This window comes from Hibiscus syriacus, unplaced genomic scaffold, assembly GCF_006381635.1.
Source record: "Hibiscus syriacus cultivar Baekdansim isolate YM2019G1 unplaced genomic scaffold, ASM638163v2 tig00110328_pilon, whole genome shotgun sequence".
NCBI lineage: Eukaryota > Viridiplantae > Streptophyta > Magnoliopsida > Malvales > Malvaceae > Hibiscus > Hibiscus syriacus.
In genome coordinates this window covers 6,670,768-6,687,123 of record NW_024062685.1, presented here as the reverse complement: position 1 = coordinate 6,687,123, position 16,356 = coordinate 6,670,768, and the positions used below count along the sequence as shown (strand labels likewise).

At 37.0% G+C, this 16,356-nt stretch overlaps 2 protein-coding genes across 2 annotated transcripts; one reads left to right on the top strand and one right to left on the bottom strand.

Moving 5' to 3' along the window:
* Nucleotides 1-2,868: 2,868 nt before the first annotated feature.
* LOC120118336 (protein EXORDIUM-like 4) lies at nt 2,869-3,900 on the bottom strand. The gene is made up of 2 exons (XM_039138394.1): nt 3,384-3,900; nt 2,869-3,300 (listed from the first exon to the last, which is right to left on the bottom strand). The coding sequence occupies exons 1-2, from the start codon at nt 3,898-3,900 to the stop codon at nt 2,873-2,875; spliced, it is 945 nt and encodes a 314-aa protein (XP_038994325.1). The 3' UTR covers nt 2,869-2,872.
* Nucleotides 3,901-13,725: 9,825 nt separating this feature from the next.
* LOC120118593 (F-box protein MAX2-like) lies at nt 13,726-16,068 on the top strand. Its single transcript, XM_039138617.1, has one exon. It carries the CDS (start codon nt 13,850-13,852, stop codon nt 15,935-15,937), a length of 2,088 nt encoding a protein of 695 aa, XP_038994548.1. The 5' UTR covers nt 13,726-13,849; the 3' UTR covers nt 15,938-16,068.
* The last annotated feature ends 288 nt before the right edge of the window (nt 16,069-16,356 follow it).

Genomic DNA, 16,356 nt, shown 5'->3' with positions numbered 1-16,356 from the left:
CGAGATAATGTTGTGAGAAAAAAATTCACAGGATCATGTGTTTTAACAATTAATTGCTGAGATAGAGTGTTTGTTACAGTTCGAAACGTAGGTCGCCAGGTTCCGGACGACAAAGGAGGTCGTCATGTCGTCCCCGCGTCCAACAATGAAGGTCGCCATGCAAGCCCCGCACAAAGCTCTGCTCTCCCTCATGCTGCAATAATTTAACGTGATTTGCAGCAGCCCATGTTGTGTTTATTGGATTAAAAAAAATAAACTCAAATATTTTAACTAATAATAACATGTTGTGTTTGTTGCTAGTTGATTTCAAAGAGGCGTGAACCACATGCAAAAAGGAGCGTGGCCCACTTGATTAACTAGAGAAATTATAGGTAATTTTTTTAATCATTTTCTCTAATATGTTAATCGATTATATCGAATCTAAATTTAAATAGATCTATTATGTTTTTTAATAATATTTAAGTTCATTATTATTAATATTTAATGATTTGATATTTAATGATTTAGTAATGATATGATTTAGTAATGATTACTAATAATGATTTATTATTAATATTTAATGATTTGATACTAATAATTTAGTAATGATTAGTAATAATGAAATTATAATAATTACTAATAATGATTTAATAATGATTACTAATAATTATTTAATAATAATTAAATATTTAAATAGAATTTATTCAATTTAAATCGAATTTATAAATAGTTGAACTTATAACAAGTCAAATTTATAGTTATAAATAGTCGAATTTATTCTTTTTACATTTAACGTAGAGACATGCATATTTAATATTATAATATTTAAGTTTTAATAATATTTAACATAACCCCAAATACTTTATAAAATAAAAGCAAAACTGGTACCTATAAAGTATTGATACTTTATAAACATGTATAGATACATAACAATATAACAGATAAAACTATGAAAAAACCGGTTTCATTATAACAATATAACAACTAATTGTATTGATTAAATATAAATAACATAAAACTATTGATTTTGTGAACCCTAAACTCTGATTTTTTTATTATTGTTGAAAACCCTAAACCCTTAATATAAAATAAGTAACCCTAAACCCTAAAATATTTTGATTATTGCTGAAAACCTTTATAAATTCATGGTATGTTGAGGGCAGTGAAAGGGGTAGATGATGGTGATATATACCATGATGGTGATTACAGATTTGTTTTTTATAAGAAAAAATTGATTGGAGGGAGAATGATTAGGGTTTAGGGTTTAGAGTTTAATGTTTAGAGTTTAAGGTTTAAGGTTTAAGGTTTAAGGTTTTCAATAATAACCAAAATATTTTAGAGTTTAGGGTTTGCAAAATCAATAGTTTGATGTTATTTATATTAATATTTAATGATTTGATACTAATGGTTTAGGGTTTAGGGTTTTCAACAACAACTAAAATATTTTAGGATTTAGGGTTTAATGTTCGCAAAATTCAATAGTTTTATGTTATTTATATTTAATCAATACAATTATCCAAGTGTCGATACTTTTATGTCAGGTGTCAATACTTTCGATAGGTTATTTACCTATTTCTTTTAAAAGTAGCGTTCCTACGTATACTTATTAAAGTATCGATACATTCAACATATTCGGTAGCGCTTTACCGGTTTTGTCATAATGAAACCGATTTTGTCATATTTTACCTGTTATATTGTTATGTATCGATGCATGTTTATAAAATATTAATACTTTATAGGCGCTATTATGGTTGCTTTTCTTTTAAATTCCAAAATTATCGATACTTATTTAAATGGAATCGATACATTTAACATATCCGGTAGCGTTTTACTGGTTTGTCACAATGAAACCAATTTTTTCATAGTTTTACATGTTATATTATTATGTATCGATACATATTTATAAAGTATAGATACTTTATAGGCGTCAATTTTACTTTTTTTATAAAGCATTTGGGGTTATGTTAAATATTATTAAAACTTAAATATTATAATATTAAATATGCATGTCTACACGTTAACCGTAAAAATAATAAATTCGACTATTTATAAATATAAATTCAACTTGTTATAAGTTCAGCTATTTATAAATTCGATTTAAATTTAATAAATTCTACTTAATTATTTAATTATTATTAAATAATTATTAGTAATCATTATTAAATCATTATTAGTAATTATTATAATTTCATTATTACTAATCATTATTAAATTAATAGTATCAAATCATTAAATATTAAAAATAAATCATTATTAGTAATCATTAGTAAATCATATCGTTACTAAATCATTAAATATCAAATCATTAAATATTACTAATAATGAACTTAAATATTATTAAAAAAAACATAATAGATCTATTTAAAATTCGATTAACATATTAGATAAAATGATTAAAAAATTATTAGTTAAAATATTTGAGTTTAATTTTTTTAATCCAATAAACACAACATGGGCTGTTGCAAATCACGTTAAATTATTGCAGCAATTATTGCTGCATGAATGAGGGGAGAGGCTGCTGCAAATCACGTTAAATTATTACAGCATGAGGGAGTGCAGAGCTTTCTCACGGGCTTGCATGGCGACCTTCGTTGTTGGACGTGGGGACAACATGGCGATCTCCTTGATCGCCCGGATCACTTGGCGACCTACATTCTAATTGAATCGTGAATTTTTTCCTCACAACATTATCTCGTCAATTTAGCCAATATAATTTACTAAATAAATAATTACACATATAACAACTTTATCTATTAACAAAATCTTAATATTATTGAACAAAAGTACATGAATTTCAATGTATTAAGTAAAATAATATTTTTTTCTTAAGAATGAATCAATAATAATAAAATAGTAAACCAATTAGAGTGAGTAATCGAACCGAGTTTTTCGATCAGTCATCAGTCCCTCCTTTCATCATGGGAGTCCAACAGGATTTAGTTTTAGGGTTCCAAATGGCCGGAACCAAGAATTCCTTCCCTTCATTTCCAACCGCGTTGTAATTTCCGCCGGTTTTCGGATCGGTAAGGACCTTTCCGGGGTTTCCTGGGGAGGCGCCTTCGCCGAAAATGCCTCTGCAGACCGTGGCGGGTCCGTACGGTTCAAACTCATTCCCACCGAAAAAGCCGGTGTTGTGGGGGCTGAGTATTGTATCAACCAATGCTCCGGCGAAGGCAACCACCATTGCATCGCCTGGCATATTTTGATTTGGTGGTTTTAGGATCGGTCCCTTTGGCCCACTGTCAGCCTCGTTGAAAGGCCATCCGCATGCTCCGGGGCATTCCGTTTCAGGATTTCCCACCACGATGTATGCATTGTCATCTATGATTTCATCAACAGATTTGCTAGTGAAATTCACTGCTTAGAAAGTAAAGAAATCAAAGTGTAATTCACCGGAAACTTACCAACAATGCCTTTATCGGCACATTTTCCGGCGCAGAGTCCCTGGACGGTTACATCCTTCGCGGCCACGATGACGGGGATGACCTTATTATCTCCTTGAGTGACGTCTTTGATGAGATTCGGAATAATTTCTTGGGCGGTCAAGACTTTCCCATATTTAGGACTAGTAATCTTCTGTTTGTCCGCAATCACCTTGATCACAGGCGGTTTTCCGGCGTTCGCTCCAGGCACCGCGGCTTGGTAGGCTTCAACCATTTTCCACCAAGTGGAAACTTGAGGCAAGCCTTTCTCTTTGGTGGCACCCCTATCTTCGTTCAACGATTTGATGAAATTCCTAATCAGATTCTTCTGACCATCCTCACGGTCATCCCCGTAAAAAATCAGCATTAAATTCACCTCTCTGGTGAGGATTGGGCCGCCATGATGGGTAATTTCTGTTTTATCTGTGAAGGGGTCAAAGCTCACTCCATAGCTCAAAGATGGAGCCAACGAAAGAAGCAAAAACAGGTACGCAATCATTGTTGCAAATTTATTATTGGATGGATGAGATTACAATGTCAAATTTAAAGGAATCCATGATGCTAATTTCGGAAGTCAAGCCAAATCTATTTTAAGTATTGTCGAATTTAGTAAAATTTTGGGTTTTTATACACCAAAAAAAACACACTTCTTAAATACGATGGTCTGAATTTATTTTATTTCAATAAAAATAGATAAATATTAACAGAAATAATACATTAATGAAAGGCAAATGAAGAGCTAGAAGATCAACTCAATCTTCAAAGCATCACCGGCCAATGCACATTTGTTCAGTTCTAGCATCTAAATCATGCTTATGTTGTTAGGACTCTTTTTCAGAATTTTTTGAAGTACTCGTATCCAACATATGAGTGTCTGATTATTCATATCAGACACTCAAACCCGGGTCAAGGTAATATAAAATCATACTATGCTTCAAAAGGCCTAACTTCTGCTCATATAATTTCAATAAATAAGCATCTTCATAAGGGATCACAAACCTTTGGAGGAATTCCTTCTCAGTACACTTCAGCATAAAACAAATATTGAACTTCTCGATCGAACCTCTGGATAACAAAGCTTGGAGAACCGAACACCTCGGGATGATTCTTCTGTTGGATCATAAACTTGATCTATTATGAGAGCCTAAACCCAAACCCAAACTAAATTGATGTCATTGCTTACATCATTTAAGTAATGATGTCATTGCTTACATCAATTTAGTTAGGTGAGAGTTAGATATTTGTTGAATTTGTAATGGTTTAAATTAGTTTATTTGTGTGGTGTAGGATTGTTCTTGAGTAGTATAAATAGTCCTCCCCATTTTAGTTTTAAGCATCAAGAAAAATTAAGAGCTTCTAAGTGAGTGAAGAAGCAAAGTCTTATAAGAGTGAGTTGTAGTTCTTGTTTTTGAGTGAGAGTTCTCTTGTAATATTTCTTTGAGTTTCAATAAAAGTTTGTGTGAGTGTTTTATTTCCAACAAAGTGGCATCAGAGCGAGTTGGAAAGATCGAAGATCTCGACGAGAGGAATCCGCCGCCGCCAGAATTTTCTCAATCTAAGTTCTGACGCACCACCACGCACCGCCGGAAGACTGCTGCCAGAAAATCAAGTCATTATATTGAGAGGTATGGCAAATGGTATGGCACCATTCCAAGTTCCGACACTCAACAACAACAACTATGACAATTGGAGTATCAAAATGAAGGCACTTCTTGGATCACAAGATGTGTGGGATATCATAGAGAAAGGCTATAACGAGCCTACGGATGATGATGCTTTTGCTATTCTTATACCAGATCAAAAGACAACTTTAAAGGATTCAAGAAAGAGAGACAAGAAGGCTCTCTACCTCATCTATCAAGCATTAGATGATGATGGTTTTGAAAAGATTTCAAGTGCAAGCTCTAGCAAGGAAGCGTGGGAGAAGCTGCAAACCTCTTACAAAGGATCCGAGCAAGTGAAGAAGGTTCGTCTCCAAACATTAAGAGGTGAATTCGAATCCTTACACATGAAAGCATCTGAGTCTATTTCAGATTATTTCTCAAGAGTAGTAGTTGTTTCTAATCAATTAAAAAGAAATGGTGAAAAGTTAGAAGATGTGAGGATAATAGAGAAGATACTCCGTTCGTTGGATCCCAAATTTGAGCACATCGTCGTGACGATTGAAGAAACTAAAGACTTAGAAGAAATGACGATCGAGCAACTCCAAGGATCATTGCAAGCATACGAAGAGAAGCATAAGAAGAAGCATGAGTTTACTGAGCAACTCCTCAAGCTGCAACTCAAGGATATGCATGAAAGCCAATGCAATGATAGAAACCAACGTGGCCAAGGCAGAGGTAGAGGCCATGGACGAGGTGGAAGTCGAGGTCGTGGACGAGGCTGGAATTACAACAACAACAATTCCAGCAACAACAATTCCAACAATAACTATGAGAAAGGAGAAAGCTCAACACGAGACAGTGGAAGAATCAATCCGAACTCAAGGCATGACAAATCTCAAGTTCGATGTTATAATTGTCAAAAGTTTGGGCATTATGCTTCAGAATGTAGAGCTCCCAACAACAAAATTGAGGAGAAGGCTAACTACGTGGAGGAAAAGACAGATGGCAAAGAAACTCTTCTTCTAGCACGAAAGGAAACTGATGGTGGCCAAGCAAATTCCTGGTATCTTGACAGTGGTGCAAGCAATCACATGTGTGGAAGGAAAGACATGTTCGTGGACCTAGACGAGTCAGTAAGCGGAAATGTTTCGTTTGGAGATGATTCCACAATAGCAGTGAAAGGGAGAGGTAACATTCTTATCCGTTTGAAAGATGGGAGACATCAATTTATTTCAAATGTCTACTATGTGCCCAATATGAAAAGTAACATCTTAAGTTTAGGGCAACTGGTAGAGAAAGGTTATGATATTCATATGAATAATTATAATCTTTCTATAAAAGATGATAAGAATAACTTTATTGCTAAAGTGCCGATGTCAAATAATAGAATGTTCTTGATCAACATACAAAATGATGTTGCAAAGTGCCTGAAAGCTTGCTATAAAGATGCATCATGGCTTTGGCATCTTCGATTTGGGCATCTCAATTTTGGAGGTCTAGAGCTGCTATCTAAGAATGAGATGGTGAAGGGACTACCTCGCATCAACCATCCTGACCAGCTTTGTGAAGGGTGTCTAGCTGGGAAACAATTCAGGAAAAGCTTTCCAAAGGAGTCAGAGACAAGAGCCAAGAAGCCACTCGAGCTCATCCATACCGATGTGTGTGGACCGATCAAACCGAGCTCTCTCGGTAACAGTAACTATTTTCTTCTCTTCATTGATGATTTTTCAAGAAAAACTTGGGTATATTTCTTGAAACAGAAGTCAGAAGTTTTCGAAGTCTTCAAGAAGTTCAAAGCAGCAGTGGAAAGAGAAAGCGGTAGAAAGATCAAAGCCATGAGATCCGACCGAGGTGGAGAATTTACTTCCAGGGAGTTTCAAGAGTTCTGTGAAGCAAATGGAATTCGTCGACCAATGACAGTTCCTAGATCCCCCCAGCAAAATGGTGTGGCAGAAAGAAAGAACAGAACAATCCTCGACATGGCACGAAGCATGCTCAAAAGCAAGAAACTACCAAAGGAATTTTGGGCGGAAGCAGTAGCATGTGCAGTCTACTTGACAAACCGATCTCCAACAAGAAGTGTATGGGGAAAGACACCGCAAGAAGCATGGAGTGGAAGAAAGCCTGGCATTTCCCACTTGAGAACCTTTGGAAGTATAGCCCATGTTCACGTACCAGACGAGAGAAGATCGAAGCTTGATGATAAAAGCGAGAGTTTTATCTTCATCGGCTATGATGCTAATTCGAAGGGCTACAAGTTGTACAATCCAGACAATAAGAAGTTTGTAATTAGTCGAGATGTGGTCTTCAATGAAGAAGGAGAATGGGATTTTAACTCTCATACAGATGACTTCAATCTCTTTCCTCAGTTTGAAGAAGATGAGCAGACATTGAGGGAACAACTAGATGAATCTCAACAAGAGCTTGCAACTCCACCCACTTCACCAACATCAACCAATCAAGGAGACTCATCACCTTCGTCATCATCAAGTAGAAGTCAAAGTGAAAGAGTTGTGCAACACACAAGAAGCCTTAGTGATCTCTATGAGGTAACTGAACGACAAGATAATCTTACATTATTTTGTCTGTTTGCTGATTGTGAACCAGTGAGTTTTCAAGAAGCGGTACAAGAAAAGAAATGGAGAGATGCGATGGACGAAGAAATCAAGGCCATCGAGAAGAATGACACATGGAAACTTACCTCACTTCCCAAGGGACATAAGGCGATAGGTGTCAAATGGGTGTACAAAACAAAGCAAAACGCCAAAGGAGATATTGAAAGGCACAAGGCGAGGCTAGTTGCTAAAGGCTATAGTCAAAAGGCTGGAATTGACTATGATGAGGTATTTGCTCCTGTTGCTCGATTGGAGACTATCAGACTAATCATTTCTTTAGCAGCTCAAAACAAGTGGAAGATACATCAGATGGATGTAAAGTCTGCCTTCCTAAATGGAGTTCTTGAAGAGGAAGTTTACATTCAACAACCATCAGGCTACGAAGTCAAAGGGCATGAAGACAAGGTGTTGAAGTTGAAGAAGGCTCTTTACGAGCTAAAACAAGCACCAAGAGCATGGAATAGTCGAATCGATAAGTACTTCCAAGAGAATGGCTTCAATAAATGTCCCTACGAGCACGCTCTATATATCAATATCAAAGATGGAGATATTTTGATCGTGTGCCTCTACGTGGACAATTTGATCTTCACTGGAAGCAACCCAATCATGTTTAATGAATTCAAGGATGTGATGATGAAAGAATTCGAGATGACAGACATGGGGCTCATGGCGTACTACCTTGGCATTGAAGTTAAGCAACAAAATGATGGAATTTTTATTTCACAGGAAAGCTATGCAAATGAGATACTGAAGAAGTTCAAGATGGAGAACTGTAAGCAAATAAGCACACCGACAGAATACGGGATCAAGATGTCCTAACATGAAGAATGCGAAAGTGTAGATCCAACATTCTTCAAAAGTTTGGTGGGAAGTCTACGCTATCTAACTTGCACAAGGCCCGATATTCTTCACGCATTTGGATTGGTTAGTCGCTACATGGAATCTCCAACAACCACCCATTTTAAAGCTGCAAAGAGAATTCTTCGCTATCTGAAAGGTACAATTGACTTCGGCTTGTTCTATTCAGTTTCTAATGATTACAAGCTTGTTGGATATAGCGACAGTGATTGGGGTGGAGACATAGATAATCGAATGAGCACTACTGGATTCGTATTTTTCATGGGAGATACTGCTTTCACATGGATGTCAAAGAAACAACCGATTGTCACATTGTCCACTTGTGAAGCGGAATATGTTGCTGCTACCTCATGCGTTTGTCATGCAATTTGGCTTAGAAATCTATTGAAGGAGATAGGTTTGATACAAGAAGAGCCTACAAAGGTTTGTGTCGACAACAAGTCAGCCATTGCCTTAGCGAAGAATCCAATATTCCATGATCGAAGCAAGCACATTGATATTCGCTACCACTATATAAGGGAGTGTGTTGCAAGAAAAGATGTGGAAGTTGAATACGTGAAGTCACAAGATCAAGTTGTTGATATTTTTACCAAGCCACTGACCAACGAAGACTTCTTAAGATTAAGGAACCTACTAGGGGTCACGAGATCAAGTTTAAGGGGGGGTGTTGGATCATAAACTTGATCTATTATGAGAGCCTAAACCCAAACCCAAACTAAATTGATGTCATTGCTTACATCATTTAAGTAATGATGTCATTGCTTACATCAATTTAGTTAGGTGAGAGTTATATATTTGTTGAATTTGTAATGGTTTAAATTAGTTTATTTGTGTGGTGTAGGATTGTTCTTGAGTAGTATAAATAGCCCTCCCCATTTTAGTTTTAAGCATCAAGAAAAATTAAGAGCTTCTAAGTGAGTGAAGAAGCAAAGTCTTATAAGAGTGAGTTGTAGTTCTTGTTTTTGAGTGAGAGTTCTCTTGTAATATTTCTTTGAATTTCAATAAAAGTTGTTTGTGTGAGTGTTTTATTTCCAACATCTTCTCTCCAAGCTAAACGAAATAAGAACAGGACGCTTAGCAATATCCGATGCTTTCCATCCCATTGTGTGGACGAAAAAGCTCATTACCGCAGTGATCTTCTGCTCAGAATACATCATGAATCTCGGGTACTTCTCCAAAGCTGAAAAAACAACTTCATTAGACCAACCCCATTGCTTAAGAACATTGGTTTTTTTCTCCTATGATGATTTGCTGATCTGAAAGAAAGCTCGAAGAGCTGTAAGAAAGCTACGTTTCAAAGGATCAAATCCCAATTTCTTTACTTCTTCGGCTGTTCTAAACTTATCAGGATTCATTACAAAGGCTCTTGGGAGGAGAACAAGTTCAACCATGTTGAATTTACACTAACGGATGAACAAAGAACATGAATCACTTTTCATTGAACAAAATACAGTACTGAACTCATACAAGAAAGCTACTTTTATAACCCTATAATAGAACGGTTAGCAAGAGCTAACAACTTCCCAACTGCTATCAGAGTCAAGTATTCACTCATCATTTTTTATAGAGTTGTCTTTAGTCGCAATTACGAGTTCTCTGTCATCGTACTTCTTTGCTACATCGACTTCACCAGATTTTTTAGAGTTTTGCTCTTCAACTTCTCTTTTGATTTTATTTTACAACTTGTAACACTCTATTTTAACATGAACTTTCTTTTTACAAAAGTGACAAGTTTTTCCTCAATTATTAGATATGGATATACACTTTCCTATACTATTAGAAGAACGCTCGTCTTTTTTTCCATGGTCTAAGCTAGTCAATCCATGCTCCATGAGACCTTTTGCTTGGGGCTCGAAACCAGATACAAGATGCTTCATCTTGTCAAATGAGTGCCGACCATTGTACACTTCTTCAAGAATGAGTGTTTTGTGACTATACAAAATTGTGTCTCTGAAAGATGAGTAGGAAGGAGACAGTGAACATAGGAGAATTAATCCTAAGTCTTCTTGGTCAAACTTAACTTCTATAATCTCTATATCAAAGTCAGTTTCCTTGAATGTGGTCAGGTGCTCTTCAAGAGACGCAGTCTATACTAGCCTTGCTTGAATTGAAAGTCCCACTTCTTTTTCATCGCTTCATCCATCAACCTTTTTTTCCCTTCCCGGTAGTAAGCTCCTTGGAACTCTTGGCCAAGAAGGTGACTATTCTCCTCCAGAAGACAGTGACCTGTATGGGCACCATTTACGAGGTTTTATCGGGTCTGATTAATAGGTATATACCATGTGAACCAAGGGTTTACGTTTACACAAAGATTAGCACAACAAATCAAAGGTTTTAGGATTAGAATTAATTTTAAAATTAATTCCCTTCCCTTGAGCTTGACTTTTCTTCTTCCTTCTTGATGGAAAATAGGTATTTATGTAAAGTCACTAAAATGGTCCTGAGTTTTAGAGTCACTAAAAATACTTCCATTCGTTTCTATAAAATCCCCCTTTCTTCTCCCCCTTCCCATATGGATAGGATTAGAATTAATTTTAAAATTATTCAAAAAAAGTTACATTACAAATCCCTATATCTCAAGCTTTACACAACATCTCAACTGCACCATATAGCTCTTACTTTTAAAAATTGAACAATAATCAATCACGCTCCCATAATCAAATAATTTATGTGTGAGGTTTAGTTTTATCGGTAAAGAAGATGCCACTGTTGATACCTTGTGTTGTTCCTCTGGGTTGGTTGTCTTTGAATTTCTTTTTCTGGCTTCAATGGTGTGTCTGCTTGTTGTCTGTCTTGGTGGGTAATTGTTCAAGACTGTTTTTGAACGTAGTCTGGGGGCTGTCTTCTTGTTTTCTGGCAGGGTTGGAAAGTTCCTTTACGGTTTGTGGTGGCATGGAGTCTGTTGGGAGTATTTCCTAATTATTTTGCTGTGTGTGTTCTGGTGTGGCAAATGAGTACTCGATTGCCGATCTCTGTTTCGTTGTGAGGTCGTTTTTCGGCTGCAGGTTTACTGCTCCATCCGTCACCATGGGTTTTTGCTCTTGGAGATTGGTGGTTCTTGATTCCTTCGTGAGGAGATATCCTGTCGGGCGGGATCTCTGGTTGTTGTTGCTTCGATTTTGGTTCACTTTAAGCAATCTTGCCGAGCATTGTCCCTGGCTTTTTGGTTCGTTTTATGGCTATTATAGCGGCCATCCTGGTTTGCTGCTTGTTGCATTATGTAGCTAGAAGCAGGAGTTTTCATGTGCTAGTGGTATCCGTTTCAGTGAGATGTGTTGTTGGTGTTACTTTTTAGTATTATATCGGCTGCAACATTGGAAAGTTTTTTAACGAGGTCCGTTCCGATTGTCCGATTTTGTATGTTTCTATTTCTCTAAATGCATGAAACCACCTCTTTAAAAAAAATTATGACACCTTAGATTCAATTAAAATGAGAATCGAATTAAAGATGTTATCGGAGAATATAAATCAAAATTTTTAATCATACATTACTTATCAATCACATAATACAAATGTAAATTCATATCGATATCACGAAAAAAGATTAGATTATAAATTTGTAAAAAAGTAAAGTATATAAATGTAAATAATTAAAAAATAATGAAATTAATCTATAGAATTCAGTTAAGCCAAATTAGTTTATATTATATTTTTTAAATTTTAAATTTGAATTCTTTAAAGGTAGACGTGATCAACAACGTCTTCACTTCAATTATTAACTAAACAATCATATAGGCTAAAGGCGTTTTCATTGTAAAACACATTACAAAGAGCTTTTGACAAAGAATGCCCTTACTTTGCCAAACTAAAAGAATATTAATCCATTACTCAAAAAAATATTAATTCAGAAAATAATAAAAGAAAGTATTAAATAAAAATTAATTTTTTAATAGGTGATATTTTTGATAAAATGTCATATCTCAATCATATAGCAAAACTTTATGTAAATATCCGCACACTAAAAATTCCAGCCAAAATAACGGATAAGGAAACAAATAAGGGGAAAAGAAAGGGAAGCAACCCCTAATATGGGCTCGACAAGCACGTGACGTTGTTGTTGACAATAGAAAAAGTAGGTCTGAAAATTTTCACCACGCATCATGAGAAATTGAAATGAGTGAAAGTTAGAAAGGTCAAAGTAGCAAGTACCATATTCACATGCACGGTAAAAATAATATATTTTTAAATAAAATAGACTTTTTTTTATCTTTCGTCTTTTATTTAATTTCTAATTTAATTATTTATCTATTGTTAGATTTTTTTTAATTTATAGTAATTACAAGTGATAATATATGTTTTAAAGACTCCTGATCATTTAATGATTAACAGTCAAATATCATGTTAGATCTTTTATGGATAACAATTATTTAACGATAATATATACACACATTGTTAGGAATTTTGGAGTGAAAAAAAATCAAATCGATATCAACATAAAATAAGACATATAAAGGAGACGATATTTAACATAGTTCGACATTGTCTGCCTCAACAGGCGAGATGAATAACAATCCACTATAAATATAGAATATGAAGAGTACAAGTACATGATATAACATCTATCTCAAAATCTGGTATAGGCAATAAAACTTGTTATATCCCAAAATACTCTTCTAACCTATTACAAAAATGTTCCTATAATATAAACTCCAAATGTTGAAGAAATCTAAAAAAAAATTAAACATCTCCAAAATAATTAGAGCTCGCTTTACTCTAAATGATAAGATATAATCTTTATTTATAGAATCAAATATTTAATATATTTTTTATAAGAATTCTTGCCTAAAATAAATATTTATTTTATTAAATAAAATAAATTATTAATTAATCTTCAATCATTAGAATTATAATAAAATTTAACTTAATTATTTATTATTATAATTTAAATTAAAGTATAACATATATTATAAGAATAACTATTTAAATTTAAAATCTCAAAAAAAATATTTTTACTGCTAATATCATTTGATTGGTTGTTAATGATATTAAATACACTCAAGAATCCATTATTATCTTAGGCTGGAGAAAAGTAAAGTAGGAAGCACCTAAATGCAGAGCATGCAAAGGGGGTGGGTGGGGATTATTACTACTAGTCACATTTACACCACGTGGCCTTCCCGATGGACGACAGAACACAACCCTTATTCGCTGTACGGTTAACTTATCTCCATCTCCAATCCAATCCAATCCCCCATTTGCCATTTTAGTATTTACCCAAACTTTTAAACCAGCCAGCAAAACCAACCCTCCTCTTTCCCCTTCACTCTCACCACCCCCATCTCTCTTACAGGAAAAAAGGGGTACAAATATCTTGTCTTATCTCCTCCTACAGTCTCATCCAATCCATTAACTTCAATAACAGAAAAGCCCGATGGCAGCCACCACCATTAACGATGTCCCCGATGTTATTCTGTTGAACATCTTCGCTTCTATCTCCGACACCCGAACCCGCAACTCCATCTCCCTCGTCTGCCGTAAGTTCATGCTTTTGGACAGGGTCACGCGCCTCTCCCTCACGCTCCGCGGCAACGCCACCGACCTTTACATGATCCCCGATTGTTTCAGATCTGTCACGCACTTGGACCTCTCCTTTCTCTCCCCTTGGGGTCACTCCCTCCTCTCCTCTTCTCCGCTCGTTGATCCTCTGCTCCTGGCTCATCGCCTCCGCGTTGCGTTCCCCGCCGTTACCTCCTTGACGGTTTATGTTAGATCGCCGTCTACGATCGAGGTTTTGGTCCAACAATGGCCTGGGTTGAAGTGTGTGAAGCTGGTGAGGTGGCATCAGCGGCTCGCCTCCTGGCCAATCGGACAAGATTTCGTTTCTCTGTTCCAGCAGTGCCATAATCTGAATTGGCTTGACTTGTCCAGCTTTTATTACTGGACCGAAGATCTGCCCCCGGTTCTTCAAGATTGCCCCGAGGTATCGTCCTCGTTAGTCCACTTGAATTTGCTAACGACGTCCTTTGCTGAAGGGTTTAAGTCTCAGGAGATTAAAGAAATCACCGCCGCCTGTCCTAACTTGAAGAATTTTTTGGTGGCTTGTAACTTTGATCCTAGGTACATTGGGTTCGTCGGAGATGAGACCTTGTTGGCCGTGGCCACTAACTGTCCTAAACTGACGCTTTTGCATTTGGTTGATACATCGTCCTTGACTGATGTTCGAGGTGAGCCGGACAGCGAAGGATTTACTTCCGAGGATGCCGCGGTTACCAGTGCGACACTGGTGGAGTTCTTCTCGGGCTTGCCGATGCTTCAAGAGCTCGTGCTTGATGTTGGCAGGAACGTGAGGGATGCTTCGTTGGCGTTGGGAATGTTGAACTGTAAATGCAAGGATTTGAGAGTGCTGAAGCTGGGGCAGTTTCATGGGATATGTTTGGCGATTGAATCTCAGCTCGACGGGATTGCCTTGTGTTCGGGGCTGCGAGAGCTGTCTATTAAGAATTGCGGGGATTTGACGGATATGGGATTGATTGCGATCGGGAGAGGGTGTTGTAAGCTGTCTAGCTTTGAAGTTCAAGGATGTAAAGGGATTACTGAGAAGGGACTCAGGACAATGGCTTGCTTGCTAAGAAATACTTTGGTTAAAGTCAAGATTTCTTGTTGCAAGAATCTTGATGCTGCAGCTTCATCGAGAGCTGTGGAGCCAATCCGTGATCGGATTCAATGGCTGCATATTGATTGTGTCTGGAATGGATTGGATGAGACGGGGAATTCCGAGCACAGTTTTCAGCACCACGGATTGGAAATGGGAAGCAGCAGCGAGTTCGATGAAGACATGATGAGCAGGAAGAGATGCAAATACTACTATGACGAGAGTGATTTTGACTTTATGGGAAACAATGGATTTTGGTGCAAGAAATGGGAGAAGTTGCAATACCTATCGCTTTGGATCGGTGTTGGTGAGCTTCTCACTCCATTGCCAACAGCAGGTCTTGTGGACTGCCCTAGCCTGGAGGAGATTCGAATAAAGGTGGAAGGGGATTGCAGGGGACGCCACAAACCGGCTGAACGAGCATTCGGATTGAGCTCCCTTGCAATCTACCCTCGGCTTTCAAAGATGCAACTGGATTGTGGTGAAACCATAGGGTATGCTCTCACAGCACCGTCGGGCCAAATGGACCTAAGCTTGTGGGAAAGGTTTTACCTTAATGGCATCGGCGAGTTGAGGCTAAGTGAACTAGATTACTGGCCTCCGCAAGACAGGGATGTCAACCACAGGAGCCTCTCACTCCCTGCAGCTGGATTGCTGGCGGGGTGTCTTGACCTTAGGAAGTTGTTTATCCACGGGACGGCTCATGAACACTTCATGATGTTCCTCCTCAAAATCCCTAACCTCAGAGATGTGCAATTGAGAGAAGACTATTATCCGGCACCGGAGAATGACATGAGTACAGAAATGAGAGCAGGGTCGTGTAGTCGCTTTGAAGCTGCTCTCAATAGGCGGATCATCCTCGACTGAAATGAAGGATCCTACCCAGATTAGATCATATTTCTGCTTAGTAAGAACAAGAGTTTTCCCTCTCCCCCTTTCCCCCTTTCAATTTTAAGAAATTGTAAGAGGCTCAGACTTTTAAACACTGTTTTTTTACATGTTCTGCCGGTTCTGACCAACAATCTGTAGCCACCAAAACATTATAACAAACTAAAGTCTGCGTCGAAATGCGGTCCATACATTATTGTCTTGAAATTAACCAATGAAGAACCTGGGGACATCCTGGAAAAATGAATTAGATGACTGTATGGTAGACCTGAAATTAGCCTGCTTAGGGGACCTTCAGGAATTTCCAACCGTGATCCTTCACTTGCAATGGCATGAACTACCCGAGCCAATGTTGGAGTATAATCTTCAACAACTGAAAGATGAAAATCTAAAACAAA